Consider the following 23,587-nt stretch of genomic DNA (forward strand, 5'->3'; position numbering starts at 1 on the left):
CGCCAGCATGAGGTGTTCAAGGAAGAGATTTATGTGTTTGACAACACAAGTTTGCTGCTTTTTTTTTTTTTTTTACGCTGTTGACAGTGTCTAATGGAATATCAACTTTAAGGTTTCGATAATGGAATAATGTAGTCACGAAGCGTGTTGTGGTTAATAAATCAAAGACTTTCGACAACTGGAGCTGAACAGTCTCAGTACTGAAACTATAACTCATCAGCCTCACGAGATATCTTAGGGCGGTGCTACGTTACCTGAATTACGTCCGCGCGGGGATGTAGGAATGTCAAAGAGAGCAGTAAAAATTAAGGGAGAGTACTGCACTCCATTCGTCACTGGGAATTCTGAAACGCCCTCACATGCGCGTCCCCTCATAGACTGCTATTCGTGCTATAAATATACCAGCTTGCGTCAGCGTACGGCGGAGCGGTGAGTGCACGCTGGACGTGTTCGCCGAATGAGGTCAGCGGCCAGCACACGCTCACAGCTAATTCGTTAACACGTGGCGGTGCCCAGGCCGCTGGAGAATATTCTTTATAGTTCCCCACCAAACAGACAGAATATACGCAGAGACGCTGTGGCACGTTAATTAACGCTCCTTGTGGCGCTATGCCGACTGTTATGCGCCATGTTTTTGGAAGTCATTCTGTAGCTGTTTTGGCCGGCCGAGGTGGCCGAGCGGTTCTAGGCGCTACGGTCTGGAACCGCGCGACCGCTACGGTCGCAGGTTCGAATCCCGCCTCGGGCATGGATGTGTGTGATGTCCTTAGGTTAGTTTGGTTTAAGTAGTTCTAAGTTATAGGGGACTGATGACCTCAGAAGTTAAGTCCCGTAGTGCTAAGAGCAAACCGGCAAAATTCCTGGCGCCGTTGGAAATCCACACCGAAGAGTGCTTGATGTAATGAGAGGTGAAACGGGTGAAATCTATGCCGGTGCAATATGCGTAGAACACTTCTCTGACTGTGAATGCAGGCTTTCCCGGTGAATACTGGTGATGAAATCTTCTCGGGCTTCCGCCCGGGTAGCTGGCGAAGATGATGAGAATGACACTCATCGAAATGTCGCGGATTTTCGACGCAGCTACCCGGATGGAAGACCGAGAAGATTTCATCACTTCTCTGACTTATACCACATTCCGAGGCGATACGTCGCGACGAAACAGTAGGATCGTTATGCGTCAACGCTAGAACGCCCTCTTCACGTACCTCGCCAGTTGCAGTTTTCTGCGTTGTCCTCTGTAAGGCGTTCCATGATCCCGATTCAAGTAGTTTCTTGCAAATGCGTGCAAGAAGCTGGCGCGTAGGACGATCAGGGTACAGCTCTCAATATCGCTTTATTGCTCTAACAGCATTTCTCTTGCTTTCACCATACACTAGAAGCATATCTTTTCTTCGTTGGTGTACATGTCTGCTCCAAGAAACTGTGACGGAAATGCGATGTCTCACTACCCCAGCAGCACTTTTATACCCTTCTCTCCAGCTGCCTCGTGTGTCACCTTGCGGCGTTATCGAGAAGCAGGAGAACAACGCTTTCCCTGTTAAGTTCCTCATTGGTCAACAGGAAAGGTCGCATCGGACAACGCCGCTTCGAAGGACGAATACGATACGAGAACATATCTGTGTCTCAAAAACTATTCGCCTAAATATTATGATATACACATGTTTGAAACCGTCTTTTTAAGCCCACCATGTTACGCTAAAATTTAACATAGGGTTCCATTGAAAAAAAAAACAAAGATGACCTTATATCTCTGTAATAAAAATACCACAAACATGAAATGTGATGTATTCAAGTAGCCCCTGTTCCTGCAATTCACTGTCCAAACGGCATCTTTGTACCTATTACGGTTGGGGAGGTACAAGGGGTGTTATGACTTAGCTGCCTCATCCTGTATATAAAGAGGGAGTGCGTGAAAAATCATCAAGCTTTTTAAATGAAACAAACGTTATCAACATACTACATCTTTGTTCTTCATGTCTACATATTTACAGTGCACTGCCGCTAGAGGGCTCTGAACTGAAACATCTAACGTGGAGGTATGTAACGGAGCTATGTTTGCGTGAGAGGAACAGCGTGCTGTAACCGTGTTTCGAATTCGAAGAGTTCGTCCACACATGTCGCACCCACTCCAGCATGACAGCCGAGAACTGCGAGATATGCAACAATCAGACGTCTTGGGTTCACTATCATCGATCATCATCATACAGTCCCGACTTGGCCCGTTTGATTGTCATCTGTTTGCAAAACTTAAAGGACACCTTCGAGGACTTCATTTTGATAGTGATGAATCAATGCAAGCATAGGTGAGGTTGTGGATCCGTGAACGAAGTCAAAAATTGTACAGCGACTGTATCAACAAACGGGTCTCTCATTGGGAGAAATGTGTTCGTCGCTAGGGTGACTATGTTGAAGAAGAAATATATAGACATGAAGAATAAAGCTGTAGAATGTTAATAAAGTTCCTTTTATTTAAAAAGCTTGAAGAGCTTTCAAATAAAAATTCGGAGAATATATATATGAGGAATCAGAACGAAATTACGCAGCCAGTTTTATCGTTCATGGGCTCTGCGAGTTTGTTATAACTCCTCTACTATACAGAGTGGGCCCAAAGTCACGGTCAGAAGGTATTCAAGTAACTTAAGATATCGTTTAGTGGTTATGACACTCAAGAAATGTATTCTTGGTTGAACATAACGTTCCCTGCCCGTAGTATGGCTGTCTTTTGATAGAGGTCACTCAAATTACAATGCAGGAGTCACTGTCTGAAAAACGGCATCTGATCGTGTGGTTTCGCTTGCGGTTCAGTGAATGCTACCAAGGTGACCCTGTTGTAAAAATTTATTATAATGGCATATGCAAGCAGATTCACAACTAAGGAAAGTCTTCTTCGTATCGTGTGGGGGCATGAATAGGAAGGAATGCGCGATAGATATGATGCAACTAGAGAAAAGAAGCCCCGACGGGGGCTAATCTACGGAAAGTGGAAAGAAGGGCCAACTGGGTCTACTACAGATGCACCACGCAGTGGAAGACAAAAGAAATATGACAACGATAGCGAAATTACTGAACGCATAAATGCATATTGCTTCGCTCACCAGCAAAACTGACAAGGAAGCAGTCAGCGGAGATGAAAATTTTCAGAACTTCTATGTGTTGTTTGATGAATAAATGAGGTTACCGTTCACTTAGGCCCGGCAGCATCAATGAATTAAATGCTGATGTTATGAACACTCGACGCGATTCGTACGAACAGTTATTTGGAGTTTTCCAGCATCAGCAGGTCGCCGTAAGGTTATGACGACAGACGAGTGTGCTATGTATCTTATCTCGCGGTACCGAAATATTTACATCTGGGTGACAGAAACACCTGAGGATGATTAGTCTCGAAATCCTGTGCCGGGCAAGCAAACACACATGGCAGCGATTCCGACTCTGCGCTGGCAGCGACTCCAGCTCTGCGCCGAGAATGATGGTTAGTGAGAGAGTTTGAAATATATAAGTATGTAGGAACATTCGTTTTTTGTGTTATTCTATTTTTGCACTATTTTTTCGGTTAAATACAATCTCTTTTACAGCCGTGGAATTGTTTGATGTTACTGATCTTCTTTCAATACAATAACATTAAACGTTTCCGACCGTGACTCCTGGCCCACCCTGTAGTAATGTGAGGCGGGAATGTGTACGACTGCAGACATGTAACTAAAAATAGAGTTAATTACGTTTTTGGGGTGATAATTAAAACTTTGACTAGTAGTGGCCACTAGTCCTCACACAGCACCGAAATATTAAAGATGCAGCATTGCGATGCAGAACGTGCATAAAAGTATTCCACGCGCTGTAGCTGCATCTTTATTGTGAGGTGTTGTTCCGTGCACCTTTTCTCAGTCGCGCCTGTGTGCCAAGCGATGCACAGAAGGGCAACTTGTCCGGCCGCCATTCGCGGGGGAGTTTGCTCTGGGCGCGAGCCAGCCGTCTGGCGGGTGTAAACACGCACCGCAGAAATAAGTCTGATGCGGGCGGGCTATTACCGGAGGGGCCTCTGAAGACTAAGTAGGCGAGCCAAATATTAAGGGAGCGCTGTTTGTTGTCCCAGTTACAGCTCCACGCGTGCGAGCGAAAACCCGCGGGATGAATGATGGGACCGCCGTCAACAGAACGCGTGCGCCTCTGGACGTGGTGACAGCACGTGAGCCACACAAGCGACGACCGCCAGCAGAACAGCGGGCCCAGGGCTAGGTGACGCACCTCGTCACACTGCAGCACAACATTGACGAAACAGGACTGGTAGGCTCTTTGCGTCATGCAGGGCTTGCTGTAGAACACCACAATTACACTGTACTACACATCCAGTCACATTAATGTGATCAGCTGTCAAAAGCCTGAATAACCAAATTTGTAGTGTTGACTGGTGCTGCGATGCAAGGAAAATATCACTTCCTGGAAATACCGGCATTTCGGTCGTAATGGAGGCGTCAGTTAACTAACGTTCAGGGCAAACAGTTTTTTAAACAGTTTATTTTCCGACACAGTCATACTCACTTTCAACAAGAAATTTGCCAGCTTCGGCCCTCTTCACTCCAGTCACTGAGAAAAACCACACTCACTATATTACTGACACGTAATAGAAACAAAAACTTGCAGTCGTCGTTTTTAACTTATTTTAGTAAATGGCAACCAGTTTTGGTGACTCAACGCATCAAATGGCTCTGAGCACTATTGGACTTAGGAGCTGAGGTCATCAGTCCCCTAGAACTTAGAACTACTTAAACCTTACTAATCTAAGGACATCACACACATCCATGCCCGAGGCAGGATTCGAACCCGCGACCGTAGGAGTCGCGCGGTTCCGTACTGAAGCGCTTAGAACCGCTCGGCCACATCTGCTGGCCACTCAACACACCATCTTCAGGCCTTGATGATACTGAGCTGGTGAACTCCGCTTTTATACACAATCCCATCAGTGATCAACTCTACGAACTGCCTTCCGTAGAATATTTTAACACCGATGTTGTGTCTGCAACAGGTATTCTACGGAAGCCAGTTCATATACGTTGGCCACTGATGGGACTGTGTATAAGAGCTAAGGTATGAAGATGGTGTACTGAGTCATCGAAACTGGTTGCTATCTAATAAAATAATATCAAAACGACGGCTGCACGTGTGCCATTTTCTTACGTAAGTCAACAGCCCAAGTCCTACGGACCATCGATCACAAGGATGGACGTACTAAAATATCACTGACAGTTGCGGACGTCCTACGTCTAAACAATAAAGTCGAGCAATATGTAAGCCCTAATATAGAAAATATCACTGACAGTTGCGGACGTCCTACGTCTAAACAATAAAGTCGAGCAATATGTAAGCCCTAATATGTACGTCTGTGATCACCAAGTCCTTTGCTAGGCGTGGTCATATTAGAGCTGGTATGCTGTTGTTATACTCTGACCTTTACACTGATGTACCTAGTCAGTTTCAAGAAAATTGCAACTCGGCTTCTCCCATTGCAATAGGTGAAAGAAATGAGAAGTGAGACAAAAATCATAGGCTTGCCCCCGGATCGAACCGAGACCTTTCTGTTGGTAGTTTGACACTTTATCAATGAACCGCTGAGCCACTAAAAATGCATGGGTTGTGGCAGGAGAGATGTAGTGAGTACAAGAGCTGGACAAGACAGACGAACTCACCGTCTGGCACAGCTTGAGCAGGCCGCTCCAGGAGCGCATGTACCCAGTGTTGATGAGGATGGCCGACGTGGTCGTCGTGGTCGTGGTCCTCGTGATGGTCACCTGGTGCGACATGGCGGCGGCTGCGTCTGCAACGTGACGGAGGAACGCGCTCACTGAGGAGTTTGTGCTGCTGCTACTCGCCTACTGGTGCGCGCCAACGCCTTACTGCAGCGGGCGTGAGTCACGCCACAGCCACAACCCACAGCCTCGGCTCTGGAGGCGTCATCAGTAGGTGACGCCAGCGTCTGGCGCGCGGCTGCGGCGCGCCGAACAGTGAACCGCTCCCGCTATCTAATCACAACCCTGCACCTCCCCCCTCCTTTCTGTTTTGTTTTCTTACCTTAAGGCGCCAGTGCGATAAAAGGTTTATTTCGGCGCAGTGTTTACTTGGTGCGGAGTTCATTTGGTTACAAATCCAGTGTCGGACACAGCGGGAAGTGTGGTAGGTCCGCTGTTGTTTCCTATCTACATAAATGATCTTTTGGATAGGGTGGCAATGTGCGACTGTTTGCTGATGATGCTGTGGTGTACGGGAAGGTGTCGTCGTTGAGTGACTGTAGGAGGATACAAGATGACTTGGACAGGATTTGTGATTGGTGCAAAGAATGACAGCTAACTCTAAATATAGATAAATGTAAATTAATGCAGATGAATAGGTAAAAGAATCCTGTAATGTTTGAACACTCCATTAGTAGTGCAGCGCTCGACACAGTCAAGTCGATTAAATATTTGGGCGTAACATTGCAGAGCGATATGAAGTGGGACAAGCATGTAATGGCAGTTGTGGGGAAGGCGGATGATCGTCTTCTGTTCTTTGGTAGAATTTTGGGAAGATGTGGTTCATCTGTAAAGGAGACCGCTTATAAAACACTAATACGACCTATTCTTGAGTACTGCTCGAGCGTTTGGGATCCACATCAGGTCGGATTGAGGGAGGACATAGAAGCAATTCAGAGGCGGGCTGTTAGATTTGTTACTGGTAGGTTTGATCATCACGTGAGTGTTACGGAAATGCTTCAGGAACTCTGGTTGGAGTCTCTAGAGGAAAGGAGGCGTTCTTTTCGTGAATCGTTACTGAGTAAATTTAGAGAACCAGCATTTGAGGCTGACTGCAGTACAATTTTACTGCTTCCAACTTACATTTCACGGAAAGCCCACAAAGATACGATAAGAGAGATTAGGGCTCGTACAGAGGCATATAGGCAGTCATTTTTCCCTCGTTCTGTTTGGGAGTGGAACAGGGAGAGAAGATGCTAGTTGTGGTACGAGGTACCCTCCGCCACGCATCGTATGGTGGATTGCGGAGTATGTATGTAGATGTAGATGTAGATCTGAATTTATGTTGATCCATAGTAGATACGGCACACCGGCATGTTTCCAGAGGTTATTTTATTTAGACCACCAGTTTGGGAATCTCATTAATGTCATCTTAAGGCCCTATGCACAACATTTATAGAAAATCAGACACATCGATGCATGAATAACAGAAGCCATCAGTATCTGGATTCCATGAACTTTTTGTGGAGTGTGTACTTCGAAGACTTGACAGCAGTTATAGCTTTTATGTGCCCGATTAAACCGGTCGCGTAATAAGGCCAGGAAAAGGTGGAATGTGGGAAATAATTCATGCAATCGCAAATTTTTGTTCAGTGGTAGGAGGGAGTGCCATGAATAAGATACTAGAAATGCTGACCTGTGGTGGAGTGGGGATGCATTTGAAGGTCAATTTGTACGTTTATCTTCAATAACCGTTGGCCGGAGTGGCCGAGCGGTTCTAGGCGCTACAGTCTGGAACCGCGCGACCGCTACGGTCGCAGATTCGAATCCTGCCTCGGGCATTGATGTGTGTGATGTCCTTAGGTAAGTTAGGTTTCAGTAGTTCTAAGTTCTAGGGGACTGATGACCTCAGAAGTTAAGTCCCATAGTGCTCAGAGCCATTTGAACCATGTTTTCAATAACCCGGAAAGTACGGTCCCTAGCGAAAAAGTATCCCAGTACAAAATTTAACTACATTGAATTTCCAACAAAAGGTTCCTCTTAATGTTTTCTGTAGGACAACAGTAACGAAAGAATATCAAAATCTCGCGCTTGGTTTATTCCTGATATTATATTGCCGGTTGCATAAAACGACATCGGTAGGGGCGGCTGAATCACCCCGTGTACCCTCCTACAATCTTCGGAGATCTCCAGCTTGTTCAGATTTTTAAATATTCACTGGCTTTCGGCAGAAATTCTTCCTGGTATCGTCAACTCTTACGGGAACTACACGTTAAACTGAGATATGTTTATGCATGGAAATTTCCTCTATCAACAAATTCTATGCGAGATCCCAACACTTAGACTAACTTCAATCGCACCCGTAAATGACGGTGTGTCCTTGTTCCTGATGTAAGCGGGTAACACGCCTGTCGCGTCGATAATCACCTTAACACAACTGACCCCGTCTTAAATGACCAGTTACCGGAAGCCTCAAATGTGAGTCACCAATTTTGTGTCATTAGAATCCACTTAACGAGCGAAAGCAACACACTGCTTGGCGTTTTCGGACTGAATGAGGAGCGAGAGGAGGGTATGTAAGGAGTACTCTAATGAAAACGAGATAGATGGAGAATTATAATAAACAGTTTTTTTTTATTTCGCAAGTAATCGCCACAACTGTTAATACTCTTGTCTCACTGTGACAAGACGGTCAACGCCTCCACGGAAAAATGTCTTCGGTTACCTACGGAACGGTGACTGTACTCAGATGTGCACCTCTTCGTCCGAAGCAAATCGACGGCCACGAATCTCTTTCTTCAGGGCTCCAAAAATATGGAAATGGTATGACGAGAGGTCTGGAACTGTACGGAGGAGGTCTAAGGGCTTCTCACCGAAACTTCTGCAGTGTAGTCGAAACAACCTTGGCAACACGTGGTCCCACCTCTTAGGCTACCGCAAAAATGTTTCCTATGGAGGCACTGAATGTCTTGTCTGACAGTGGGATTAATGTATTACAGTTATGGTGATTCATTTTGAAATAATAAACAGTTTACTTACTTTTCTTCCATCTGTCTCGTTTTTATTTCACTGCCCCTTATACTATACGCTGTATTACCACTGGCTTCCTGAGTGTCTATACTTCAACATTTCAGATCGTTACTCCTGGTTAGGCTACAGAACATGAAGATGTCATTTACCGGAAGACTGCTTTGGATGAAACAGTTCCGTACTCTGCAAGGCCCTGTTGCGGGTGGTATGCCTTCACCTACCACTTACCCAGACTGTTATATGGGAGACGACAATTTGACGTGAACTCTGAACCATGGTGCAAGTTGGCATTTTTCACAAATACAGATCACCGTCAGTGCGATGTGTGACCAAAAATTATCCTAAAACCGACTGAGGCTTTGCAATCCTTCTTAACCGCCGAGGCACACACGCCAATTGTAAGTAGTCTGTTTAGGTTTTTATGTTGGTAACGTCACCCAGCGCTCTGTATGAAAATCACTGGCTGTGCTGTGTGCTGTCTGTGGCTGGTGGGCATTGTTGAAATAGTCGCTATTGTAGTGTTGAGCAGCGCGTAGCGTTGCGCAGTTGGAGGTGAGCCGCCAGCAGTGGTGGATGTGGGGAGAGAGATGGCGGAGTTTTGAGAGCGGATGATCTGGACGTGTGTCCATCAGAGACAGTAAATTTGTAAGACTGGATGTCATGAACTGATATATATATACTCCTGGAAATTGAAATAAGAACACCGTGAATTCATTGTCCCAGGAAGGGGAAACTTTATTGACACATTCCTGGGGTCAGATACATCACATGATCACACTGACAGAACCACAGGCACATAGACACAGGCAACAGAGCATGCACAATGTCGGCACTAGTACAGTGTATATCCACCTTTCGCAGCAATGCAGGCTGCTATTCTCCCATGGAGACGATCGTAGAGATGCTGGATGTAGTCCTGTGGAACGGCTTGCCATGCCATTTCCACCTGGCGCCTCAGTTGGACCAGCGTTCGTGCTGGACGTGCAGACCGCGTGAGACGACGCTTCATCCAGTCCCAAACATGCTCAATGGGGGACAGATCCGGAGATCTTGCTGGCCAGGGTAGTTGACTTACACCTTCTAGAGCACGTTGGGTGGCACGGGATACATGCGGACGTGCATTGTCCTGTTGGAACAGCAAGTTCCCTTGCCGGTCTAGGAATGGTAGAACGATGGGTTCGATGACGGTTTGGATGTACCGTGCACCATTCAGTGTCCCCTCGACGATCACCAGTGGTGTACGGCCAGTGTAGGAGATCGCTCCCCACACCATGATGCCGGGTGTTGGCCCTGTGTGCCTCGGTCGTATGCAGTCCTGATTGTGGCGCTCACCTGCACGGCGCCAAACACGCATACGACCATCATTGGCACCAAGGCAGAAGCGACTCTCATCGCTGAAGACGACACGTCTCCATTCGTCCCTCCATTCACGCCTGTCGCGACACCACTGGAGGCGGGCTGCACGATGTTGGGGCGTGAGCGGAAGACGGCCTAACGGTGTGCGGGACCGTAGCCCAGCTTCATGGAGACGGTTGCGAATGGTCCTCGCCGATACCCCAGGAGCAACAGTGTCCCTAATTTGCTGGGAAGTGGCGGTGCGGTCCCCTACGGCACTGCGTAGGAATCTACGGTCTTGGCGTGCATCCGTGCGTCGCTGCGGTCCGGTCCCAGGTCGACGGGCACGTGCACCTTCCGCCGACCACTGGCGACAACATCGATGTACTGTGGAGACCTCACGCCCCACGTGTTGAGCAATTCGGCGGTACGTCCACCCGGCCTCCCGCATGCCCACTATACGCCCTCGCTCAAAGTCCGTCAACTGCACATACGGTTCACGTCCACGCTGTCGCGGCATGCTACCAGTGTTAAAGACTGCGATGGAGCTCCGTATGCCACGGCAAACTGGCTGACACTGACGGCGGCGGTGCACAAATGCTGCGCAGCTAGCGCCATTCGACGGCCAACACCGCGGTTCCTGGTGTGTCCGCTGTGCCGTGCGTGTGATCATTGCTTGTACAGCCCTCTCGCAGTGTCCGGAGCAAGTATGGTGGGTCTGACACAACGGTGTCAATGTGTTCTTTTTTACATTTCCAGGAGTGTATATATTATGACTTTTGAACACTATTAAGGTAAAGACATTGTTTGTTCTCTATCAAAATCTTTCATTTGCTAACTATGCCTATCAGTAGTTAGTGACTTCAGTAGTTAGAAACTTTTATTTAGCTGGCAGTATTGGCGCTCGCCGTATTGCAGTAGTTCGAGTAACGAAGATTTTTGTGAGGTAAGTGATTCATGAAAGGTATAGGTTATTGTTAGTCAGGGCCATTCTTATGTAGGGATTGTCGAAAGTCAGATTGCGTTGCGCAAAAAATATTGTGTGTCAGTTTAGTGATGGTCAGAGAAATGTCTGAGTACGTTCAGTTTTGCTCAGCTGTTTTAAAATCAAATAACGTAAGGGGTTTACCGGCACAGTAATTCACTGATTTTTCTAAGGCGACGTTTCACAATGTATGCACAGCTTTGCCGCAGACAGACAATTCTACGTTTACAAGCAGCAAACCGTTGCACAATACGTTAAAGAGACATTTTTTCAAGGAAATGTGACTGTCTGATTGTAGACCGCTTAATATCTCTTATCGTGTTCGCAAAATCCCTACGCGAGATAAAATCTACACAGTGGCAAAGCCGCACACTTTTCTTCTAATACTGGTTTACAAAAATTATCCAACAGGGTTACGCGAAAACAACGTCGCTATCTTCCAAATATTCCAAGTTTCCTGTTCTCAATTACAATTTCGTTTGAGCTTTACGATCATATAGCGTCCTTCTGAATTCGATGGTTGTTGTCATGCTTGCTGGATAAGATCTCCAAAAACTTGAACAACACTATAACTGATCGCATTTGTGTCTCGTAGCGAATTTCATGTTACTAGCACCAACTACGGTCTTCTGCCACATCCGATACATCTATTACTCATACAAGCTCGGCCCTGATTGTAATTCCGTATCAAATCTTTACCTAGAGTGATTTTAGTCTTCATTCATTTTCTCAGATTTTGCGTGCGTAACAGTTTACAACCACGACTGCGAAATCTTGTGTAGTTGTTTCAGGAAGATGCCGGCAGCACTAGACAGCCGTCCTTCGGGCCTGGTACGGCTGTAATTGTGGTGCTGCTGGTGCTGCAGAAGATTCCAAGCGGATATTCGCTTCTCTGTAGTCAAGGTGTTCCGCTGACGTACGCGACACGACTTGTGATTAACGCGCTTCGAACGTGCAGCTGAAGAGCAAGGCATCCAGTGGCCACTTCATTCAACTTCAAACGAAAATTAAATACAGCCCCTTATACCTGCAAAATCACATTTCGGCAGTGAGGAATATACACGTTTCAGAATATATTTTGTATCTCTCCGTGTATTCATCGTTTTTGGCTGTTTAACAATATGAGACTGCAATCAACAGTTCACATCTCTACGCAATATTTCGACTACCGTCGCTCGACGATTTTTCTATTGAAACGAAAGATCAGGCAGCTTCTTTCTAAGATCTCTTATGAGGTATTGGGGGGTTCAGTTCCACGATTTTATCTCGTTAACAGTTAATGGAAACCCATAAACTTCATCGTTTCTTAGCGAAGTCTTCGGCGCGAGCGGGAAAGATAGTGTGATCTGGTCCGGAGATGCAGACAATCTTGAGAGAACTGGGGGTCGTCAGCTCTGGCCGATTTCTTTTCTTAATTGACCAACTTATGGTCCAGCCTCGTAGGCAACCGCAGAAATTTTTCTATGAAGGTTCAAATGGCTCTGAGCACTATGGGACTTAACTGCTGAGGTTCAAAATGGTTCAAATGGCTCTGAGCACTATGGGACTCAACTGCTGTGGTCATAAGTCCCCTAGAACTTAGAACTACTTAAACCTAACTAACCTAAGGACATCACACACATCCATGCCCGAGGCAGGATTCGAACCTGCGACCGTAGCGGTAGTGCGGTTCCAGACTGTAGCGCCTTTAACCGCTCGGCCACTCTGACCGGCTAACTGCTGAGGTCATCAGTCCCCTAGAACTTAGAACTACTTAAACCTAACTAACCTAAGGACATCATACACATCCATGCCCGAGGCAGGATTCGAAGCTGCGACCGCAGCGGTCGCGCGGTTCTAGACTGAAGCGCCTAGAACCGCACGGCCACTCTGGCCGGCTTCTATGAAGGCACTGACCGTCTTCCACCCTAGTGATAATCATTAGATAAGCATCAGCTCGAGAAGTAGTAGATTCCCCATATCTCTTATTGGCGAACTCAGAAATGTGAGGTGTCTTATATACAAGAACATCTCTTTCAGTAAAACTCTCAAGCCCAGTCGCTGATAGAGATATGCTCCTCACCACAGCAACAGTAATCCACCCGTTACCATGTCCACCTGCAACTGTATGAAATACACCAAAAGAAAACTTGCAACCTACAACCTTCCTTGAACGAGATCACGGACTAATTCACCTTCTTCTCCAGACGGAACAGTACACCTTCTGTAATGACGTCCTGTGACATAAATGGCGATAGGACGCTGAAATCGACCCCATATTCCTTTACTCGCAGCCGGTCACGTACTGAAGAAAAAAAACTTTCAGTCTGGCACAACAATGGCCCTAATTTTCCACCCTACGTTAGGACCCTGCAGGCAGCCTTGAGGAAACAGTAGCTTACGTACAGCGGATGTTTTCTTTTAAGATGCACTTCATTTTTAAACCTTTGTTTCTGAATTATGTGCACAAGTGAGACAACGCATGCAGCGCACCAGTCAACTCTTTCTTAATTTTTGTTCTGCTTCTGTAACTTCTGTGCGCCTTATCAATTGTTTACGTGTTTTGTTTTGGATGCAACAAAAGCTACGACTTCTTTGACCTCACTGATGTAATTATAGGCGTAAGAGCATCAGCTGCTAGAAGTAACTGCAGCTGCATCTATATTTCGCAGGCCTTACGGTGTGTGGTGGAGGGTATATCTGATACCACTATACTTTTCTCCAATTCATGTTCCGTTCATGAATGGCGCTGGGAAGAGCAACTGTCAGTAAATCTCCGTGTGAGCTCCGATTTCTCCGATTTGCTCGTCGTGGCCATTCGGGATACATCCATTAACAGGAAGTAAAGTTGTCCGACTATGCTTCAAATGTATGCTCTCGGAATCTCAAGAAAAATCCCTCCGTGATACACAACGCCTCTACATCTACGTCTACATTACTCCGCAATTCACATTTAAGTGCTTGGAAGAGGGTTCATCGAACCACCTTCACACTGTTTTTCTATGGTTCCACTATCTAATAGTAAGCAGGAAAAACTAAACATAAACCTTTCCGTGCGAGTTATGTTTTTATTGATAGTCGTTTTTCGCTATGTAGGTGGGAGTAAACAAAATATTTTCGCATTCAAAGAAGAAAGCTGCAATGAAAAAGTCTTTGTTTTAACGATTGCCACCCCCGACTCGCGTATCGTGCTCACCCCTTTTGCTCGATAATGCAAAACGATTTGGCCTTCTCTAAACTTTTTTGATGTCCCCGTCAATTATACCAGGTAAAGAACCCATACCATGCAGCAGTACTCCAGAGGAGGACGGATAAGCGTTGTGTAAGCAGTATCTTTCGTATACTTGTTCCATTCTGCCAGTAAAGCGCAGTCTTTGGTTCGACTTCCCCGCAAATTTTCTGTTTCATGGTTCCAGTTTAAATTATTCGTAATTGCAATCTCTACGTATCCATTTGAATAGATAACCTATAAATTTATGATTTATCGTGTAATCGAAATTTAAAGGATTCCTTTTCATAGTCATTTGGCTGGTCTTATGTTAGTTTTGTTTAGAATCAATTGCCACTTTTCACGCCATATAACAGCTTTATTTAAATCATGTTGCAATTCATTTTGATCTCCTGATGGCTTTACTAGACAGTAAATTACAGCATCATCTGCAGACAGTCTAAGAGGGCTCTTCATATTGTTTCCCAAATCTCTTGTATACAGGGTGAGTCACCTAACGTTACCGCTGGATATATTTCGTAAACCACATCAAATACTGACGAACCGATTCCACAGACCGAACGTCAGGAGAGGGGCTAGTGTAATTGTTTAATACAAACCATAAAAAAATGCACAGAAGTATGTTTTTAACACAAACCTACGTTTCTTTAAATGGAACCACGTTAATTTTGTTAGCACATCTTAACATATAAACAAATACGTAATCAGTGCCGTTTGTTGCATTGTAAAATGTTAATTACATCCGGAGATGTTGGAACCTAAAGTTGACGCTTGAGTACCACTCCTGCGCTGTTCGATCGTGTGTATCGGAGAACACCGAATTACGTAGTAATCCAAAGGGAACGGTGATGGACCTTAGGTACAGAAGAGACTGGAACAGCACATTACGTGCACATGCTAACACCTTTTTATTGGTCTGTTTCACTGACGCACATGTACATTACCATGAGGGGTGAGGTACACGTACACACGTGGTTTCCGTTTTCAATTACGGAGTGGAATAGAGTGTGCCCCGACATGTCAGGCCAATAGATGTTCAATGTGGTGGCCATCATTTGCTGCAAACAATTGCAATCTATGGCGCAATGAATGTCGTACACGCCGCAGTACATCTGGTGTAATGTCGCCGCAGGCTGCCACAATACGTTGTTTCGTGTCCTCTGGGGTTGTAGGCACATCACGGTACACATTCTCCTTTAACGTACCCCACAGAAAGAAGTCCAGAGGTGTCAGATCAGGAGAACGGGCTGGCCAATTTATGCGTCCTCCACGTCCTATTAAACGCCCGTCGAACATCCTGTCAAGGGTCAGCTTAGTGTTAATTGCGGAATGTGCAGGTGCACCATCATGCTGATACCACATACGTCGACGCGTTTCCAGTGGGACACACTCTATTCCACTTCGTAACTGAAAACGGAAACCACGTGTGTACGTTTACCTCGCCCCTCATGGTAATGTACATGTGCGTCAGTGAAAAAGACCAATAAAAAGGTTTTAGCATGTGGACGTAATGTGCTGTTCCAGTCTCTTCTGTACCTCAGGTCCATCACCGTTCCCTTTGGATCCCTACGTAATTCGGTGCTCTCCGATACACACGATCGAACAGCGGAGGAGTGGTACTCAAGCGTCAACTTTAGGTTACAATATCTCCGGATGTAATAAACATTTTACAATGCAACAAACGGCACTGATTACGTATTTGTTTATATGTTAAGATGTGCTAACAAAACTAACGGGGTTACATTTAAAAAAACATAGGTTTGTGTTAAAAAACATACTTCCGTGCATTTTTTTATGGTTTGTATTAACCAATTACACTAGCCCCTCTCCTTACGTTCGGTCTGTGGAATCGATTCGTCAGTATTTGATATATATATATATATATATATATATATATATATATATATATATATATATATATATATATAAGAGGGCGTGTAACACTTCCTTGGGGAAGGCCAGATACCTCTTCTGTTTCACTCGATGGCTTTCCGTCAGTTACTTATAACTTCGACGTTTCTGACAGGAAATCAAACATCCCGTCGCATGACTCCGACGATATTCCATAGCCACGTGATTTGATGAAAAGCCCTTTGTGTGGAACAGCTTCAAAAGCCCTCTGAAAATCTAGAAATATGGGTTCCATCGTAGCGACTGCCATTGGAGTTTGTTGATCATCTCCATAACGCTCTCTTAAGGGTCCCAGATTGGTTAGCTACTCAAGAAACGGTCGAGCAATTGTTTTCTAAGCCACTTCTTTCATGGTTGAATTTTACTTCCTTCACAGTCTTTCTGTGAATCCCAACTTGGTGTCTGCCTTTTCTGCAGATAGATTTATATGGTCAGTCTAGGTTGCTGGGATCGGTTATTCCTGGATAATTTAAGGTTGTTACCGTTTCCAATGCTTTTCCATCAAAAACGCATCTGAAGCAACAATGGAGTTCTTCGATTATTTCTGCGCAATGCATTGAATTTATTTAAGTTCAGGGTCCGTCCCTGTACCAGTCATCAAGTGTCCCAGGTCTTATGCAATAGTGATATGGACAACAGTATCGTTTGCGAATAGTCTCTAGGAACTTTTGATGTTTTCCACTAGGCCATTTGCGTATTTTTTAACAATAAATGCACCATAGCACTCTCTTCGGGTACTCCCGAAATTCCTTTACTTATCGCACCCCGACGTGAACAACAACTCAAAAATGCAATACCCGAGAATAGCCGGCCTAAGGAATTCTATTCAACTTACGTTGAAATGGTATCAGCTTCTTTTAATTTCAGATGACTATTTTTGGTCGTAAATTCAATTTCATTTTATACAAAGGTAATATGGTCGTGTAGTTCTGATCTCTTCCTCAAGTATTGCATTTTTGAGTCGTATCACTGTTCTTGCCGTGTTGCGATCTGTCGATTTCGTCCCGTTAGAAAGAATTCGTTGAGTTCTGCAGTCCAGACACAAAATTGGTCAGGTACTGGGTGAGGTCCCACTATGTTTCCTAAACGACGACGCGAAACTCTATCGAATCCCTTCCGGAAGTCGAGAAATGCTGAATCAGCCGAGCGCCTTTGTCTACGGTGCCCTGCATTTCATAAACGAACTGGGCGAGCTGTATTTCGTAAGGCCTGTTTACGGAAGCCATGTTGATTTTTATACAGGGGATTCTCGTTTCCCAATGACATCAGTGACGTAGGTCTGTAATTATGTGGATCGATCCGGCGGTCCTTCTTGAGATACAAGATATTCCCGATGCATGCTGGATGCGAAAAGCGTGGCGAACACACCACATAATCGTCTGGACGCACACACACACACACACACACACACACACACACACACACACACACACACACACACGAGCACTTGCGCGTTATTCAGGAATGGGGCCTGCTTTACGAGTGCAAACTGTCCGAGTGATCATGTCAAACAATGGAAATTAAAATGCTATTGCTGGAAGACCTCACCAGCAAACGTTTCCAGTGTACATTTGGGCACAAATGATTAGTAAATGTCTTCTAGGACCTTTACTTCCTACCAGTGACATGCCGTCAGTTTCAGAATACAACAGTTACGGAAGAGCTGTTGTACAGTAGCGCTTACTGTTTCTGACTCCTCTGATTGTCACTATTTATGTTGTGTCGATGTGCGATCAAAGTTAATTTTATTGACCACTTTGGGGAACAGGACCAATTGCATGAGCAACGCGATCGTGAGTTGTAATGCTCTATTGGTTCTTTTCTTTTTTTTTTTCTTTGTGATGTGTCAAGACTGTTGTGCATGTTCCTGCAAATGCCACCAGGCTGTGATGAATTGCGCCTACACAGAAGTTTGCAGGACGGGGTGAGGGTGGGGGTCCTAAACCTTGGGTATGAAGTATTTTTAATATTTTGGAAGAGGCCGCCCTTGCATGGGCTCCCTTGGCTGAGGTGATAATCTGAATCAAAAACTAAGTTCATGACATGAAACAGATGCCTTTGGACCAAAATGCCAGATGCATAATGCGGCTCATGGTTTTCTGCTTGGACACATGTCACAACTTTGTAGAAACGTGATTTTAATAAAATTTAATTTGTCTATAGCTTTATTTTTTGCCAACACCTACGGTTTTTAAACATAGGCAAAATCTTGACCCATTTTCAAGGATATTCCCTGAGGATTTTAGTATGAGGTACACATGATCTGATGTATCGCTACCAGGTAATGATATGGTTATGATTCATTCGGTTTCTAATGCTAATTACTATTCCTTGTGTGAAAACAACATCAGCAACAGTGGGAAAGCTTGTAACGTGCAATCGTTGTAACATAGAAGGATCCGGGTTGTCGTATGCCGCTACGTAACAGATGCAGAAGCAATGTTACGTGCTTCGAGGAGCTGCGGGTACAGCTCAACAGGGCGTCGTTTTGCCGCTATTCCCTCCTTTTAGTGACCCCATGCAGAAAGTGCATATCGGCCCACTCTTCATCGCTAAACCTATCCATACTGCTATGCAGCATTCTGCCGGAAAAATAAACCCGAGACGGAATGGAGCCGTACTGAGTGCAAGCTTGAGGACGAAGAGTAAAGAAGGCATTACTGTTGCAAACACTAACAACTGTCAGTGAACGGAACACGTTTCCAACCATGACACACAGAGCATGCGTAGACATTTGGACTGTTGTACAGGTATTTTCAGCGCAGTGAAGAGACAATGGAATGTAGGCGCTAAAAATCAAACGGAATGCAACTACTCTATAAAGGGCTACTGGAGACAATGGATCTGTTGTACCAACCACTCCGTCTACAGGCCACAAGTGGCCCATCGGGACCATCCTCCGAGGAGGATGCGGTTAGGAGGGGCATGGGGTCAGCACACCGCTCTCCCGTTCGTTACGATGGTATTCTTGACCGAAGCCGCTACTACTGGGTCCAGTAGCTCCTCAATTGGCATCACGAGGCTGAGTGCACCCCGAAAAATGGCAACAGCGCATGGCGGCCTGGATGGTCACCCATCCAAGTGCCGACCACGCCCGACAGCGCTTAACTTCGGTGATCTCACGGGAACTGGTCTATCCACTGCGGCAAGGCCGTTGCCTGTTGTACCAAAATACTCAGAAAATATCACTGAAACACTTCCGGAATGTTGTCACTGAAATTCTGGTTCAGACAGACGCGGAGAAAGAGAGAGAGAGAGAGAGAGAGACATAGACAGAGAGAGAGAGAGAGAGAGAGAGAGACCTGTATTATGAATTTTCTACATCTCTCCCGCAGCAGGTGGAATGCTGTGTGGTGTGGATATCACCCATTCTCTCACAGTAAATAGCGTGGGTGTTCGCAGATTGAATAGAAGAATATTTTCCTTGTATTTTAATCCAAAAGCGTATCACCACCGGAATCAGCTTCGCTGCTGGTAGCTAAATAATACGGAACAGTGGCGAATTCTTCTCTGTCTGCCTACTGTGTTGTCTTATCGGACATTTGGATTACGTCAATTTCTTGTTAAGTGACTAGCTTCTACTGATATCTGAATAGCGAGGAGCATCAATGTTCTGTGACGTAGAAAACGCTCATTCTTCAACACCATTCTTTCATTTAAAAAAATACCGATTTCATATCCTTCCCTATTATCCTATCAGCCTATCCAAATTATTATCCAAATTACTACCACTAAGTGATATAGTCTCAGATTTTCTAACGAATAAACTGGTATGAGCCTTCTCCTCACATCATTTCCACGTGGGATACCCCTTGATACTGTCCCAATATGCACTACATCTCGTTTCTGAAGAACGACAGCTCGCCTGTTTCGGATGTAGAATGGTATGGGCAACTCTCCCCTGAAAACTAAACACTATTCCTCAATAAAAATAACTATGATTGACAGTTGAGTGAACCGATTACTGCGGGCGAGTCATTATTCAACAAATACTCTTTTGGTGAGTTTATTCGTGTGTTGTATCACTTTTTCTGTGCCTGCGTGTACATAAACTTCGCAAATCACTACAAAGAACGTGCTAAGTTTTCCTGCGACCAGACGTTAAGGGCTCTTCCCGTTCATTCACGGCAGAAGCGTGGGAATAATGACTTTTTACGAGCATCTATGCTGTCTAATTTTATCTACATTCTCCCTGTGGGAGACGCCCGCAAGGGAGCTAGCAAGGGAAATTGTCCATCGCACCACCCTCGGATTTAGTGGTCAAATGGTCCATTGGATAGCCCGTCAAAAACTGAACACAGATCCTCCCGTTGCATGGTGAAGAAGTCAATAAATGCCTGTTGCACATCCTCATCTGATAGGAATCGACGACCTTTCAAGGCCATTTTTAAGGGACCTGAGACGTGATAGTCGCATGGAGAGAGATCAGGACTGTAGCGCGGGTACACGAGTGTGTCTCCCACTTGATTTTGATTAACGTCTGCGTTACGACAATTGCTACTTGCGGACGTGCGTTATCACGTTGGTCGTGTTGGAACGCATTTGGTAATAATGTCGCCGCGGTTCACGTTTCCGCATTTACCGCAAGCACCTCGGAAAGACACGATGCCACACTAACTCCTCTTCTACTTGTCGTGGCTTGTATACCCGCAAGGGAATCGCACTAGGTTACTTATGCGTTGCGACAACTCCCTCAAACGGAAACTTTTTAATCTCCCCTTGTAATATCCAGACTCGTTTCAACATCGTCGCCATCATCGTCACCTTCTTAGTCACCCATATGACATCCGTATATAGGCATAGCCATCCACATAAATTTATCCAGGAGGAGCAAGACTCGAAAATTGTTATTTTTTTATATAATTGTCACAAGTTATACAGTGACTGGTTAAGTCACAGTACTGTCTTACAGCAAACCACTACGTAATGCAACATTTGACTAAACGACACGTTTACATGAAATCACTTGTAGAAGTGTTTGAGAATTCTGTAATGAATAAAAAGTCAGTGTTCCAGAGTCCAGAAGGGGGTACGGCAGGGGGACAATTCCCTCTTCTCGCCCCCTTGCGGAAGCTTATGTATGATACTTCTCCATACATTACGGTTTTCAACTATACGCTGTTCCCCATGCACGTTTCCTCGTGTCATGTACACACCTTTCATTACATCGTCCTCTTTTTGATCTTTTCTAATCTGCTACCAAAGAATTTCTTTCATTCATTAACCATCTAACCCCCTGGTTACAGGCACCGCCAACCTACATTTCGTTTTCACTACAACAATGATAATTCCTTCCACTCCATTCTCTGCCCTAATCCATTTGTTGGCGTTGAGTGTTTCATAGTTGTTGAGCAACAACGGCTTTAGAATAATTTTCACAATAAAAACCCTTGTCTCACTGCCTCAGTTTAAAACTGGCAGAAAACAACTATTACAAACTTGCCAAATCACACAAATCGAAACCTTTGCTTTGAAATCTATTCAGCTTATTAAAAATCACATCAAACAATATTTACTGTGTTGTTTATTTCGCTTACTGTTCATTCGGTCGTCGCCTTCAACTGCTCTGAACACAAGAACACATCAACTTGTTCCAATGAGTTCATTGTTAATACGATATTTTTTATACATTCTTGTAATTTAATAGTAGCTGATTTTCAACCATACGTTATAATTTGCTCTTTTGAGTTGAAGTATACCTGCATTAGACGCAAACAATACAACGTCACCAGCAAAACGAAGGTGGTTCAGTTACGTTCCATTCACACGTGTTCCTTCTTCGTTTTCCCCGTTGAAAGGTCAAAAATCTTCTTCTAGGGCTACTCAAGTCAGTGCTCTGGTTTTCAAGGGCTGCTAATACAGTCTTTGTTACGGATGAGTCAAAATCTTTTTCAAAGTCAATGAATCCCAGAAAACTCGATAATTTGTGCTCATTAAATCGTTCTATAATTCCGTTCTCGTCATCATCCATTCAGTATAAGCAATCCGAGAACATCGGAATGTAATTTCTTTTATATTGTATTCTCTAATTTGCGTTCGTCCCTTAAACCAGAACGGCCGACGTTTTTAGTCAATTTCCCACCCAAAAAAACTACACAGTGAGTCTACCAACGAGATTTTAACAAAAAGTAGATATGTTATTCATCTGTTGAAAATGGCTACTCCGCAGCAGAAATCATTTTGTATTTTCTAGTTTGCGCAGTGCAATTCCGTGATTACAGTTCAAAGACGTTTCAAGTTGAGGTACCAAATTGATCCCCCGAACGGGTGGAACATTTGCAGATGGTATCTACAGTTTGTAGGTACAGGATGTGTATACGAGGTGTGGCTAGAAAAAAACCGGACTAGTACTGGTGAAACAATAAAACGAATGCAATAAGGCTGAAAGTCGTGTGGCCTGTCACGTGACTCTCGCTCCGCCTACTTCTTGAGTTTCATCTGCCTCCTGCACTCAGTCTGCCCGTGGCGTCTGTTTTAAGTAGTTGACGTTTTGTCTGTGCGTCGGAAAATGTTGAGTGTACAGAAAGAACAGCGTGTTAACATCAAATTTTGTTTCAAACTAGGAAAATCTGCAAGTGAAACGTTTGTAATGTTACAACAAGTGTACGGCGATGATTGTTTATCGCGAACACAAGTGTTTGAGTGGTTTAAACGATTTAAAGATGGTCGCGAAGACACCAGTGATGACACTCACACTGGCAGACCATTGTCAGCAAAAACTGATGCAAACATTGAAAAAATCGGTAAACTTGTTCGACAAGATCGCCGTTTAACAATCAGAGCAGTGTCTGAGTTAACAGGAGTTGGCAAGGAAAGTGTTAGGCAGATTCTTCATGAAAGTTTCAACATGAACAAAGTGTGTTCAAAACTGGTTCCAAAGTGTCTCACAATTGAACAGAAGGAACGCCGAAGAATGATTTGTTCTGACATCCTGGAAAACATTGAAAGTGATCCCACCTTCTTACAAAATGTTATTACTTGCGATGAATCGTGGTTTTTTACTTACGATCCCGAAACTAAACGCCAATCGATGCATTGGAAAACTCCTGGTTCTCCACGACAAAAAAAAGCACGAATGTCAAAATCGAAATTCAAGGCAATGATGATTGTTTTTTTTTTTTTGACATCAAAGGGATTGTGCACATTGATTGGGTACCAGAGGGACAAACAGTGAATCAGAATTACTACATTAGCGTCCTGGCTACCCTACGTGAGCGAGTACGGAGAAAACGGAACGATTTGTGGAGAAAAAAGTCATGGATCCTTCACCAAGACAATGCCCCAGCTCACAGTGCGTTGTCAGTGAAGACGTTTTTGGCAAAACACAACATTCCCATCTTAGATCATCCACCCTACTCACCTAGTTTGGCCCCCTGTGACTTTTTTCTTTTCCCT

The 23,587-nt window shown here is 44.8% G+C and overlaps 1 protein-coding gene across 1 annotated transcript in view; it reads right to left on the minus strand.

Moving 5' to 3' along the window:
* The window catches only part of LOC126196614 (uncharacterized), a 124,149-nt gene that overhangs the window by 52,225 nt on the left and 48,337 nt on the right, over positions 1-23,587 (minus strand). The window contains exon 2 of the mRNA XM_049934578.1: positions 5,685-5,812. Coding sequence (XP_049790535.1) covers positions 5,685-5,798 — 114 coding nt within the window. The 5' untranslated portion in view covers positions 5,799-5,812. The remainder of the gene's footprint in view (positions 1-5,684; positions 5,813-23,587) is intronic.

This window comes from Schistocerca nitens, chromosome 1, assembly GCF_023898315.1.
Source record: "Schistocerca nitens isolate TAMUIC-IGC-003100 chromosome 1, iqSchNite1.1, whole genome shotgun sequence".
Taxonomy (NCBI): Eukaryota; Metazoa; Arthropoda; class Insecta; order Orthoptera; family Acrididae; genus Schistocerca; species Schistocerca nitens.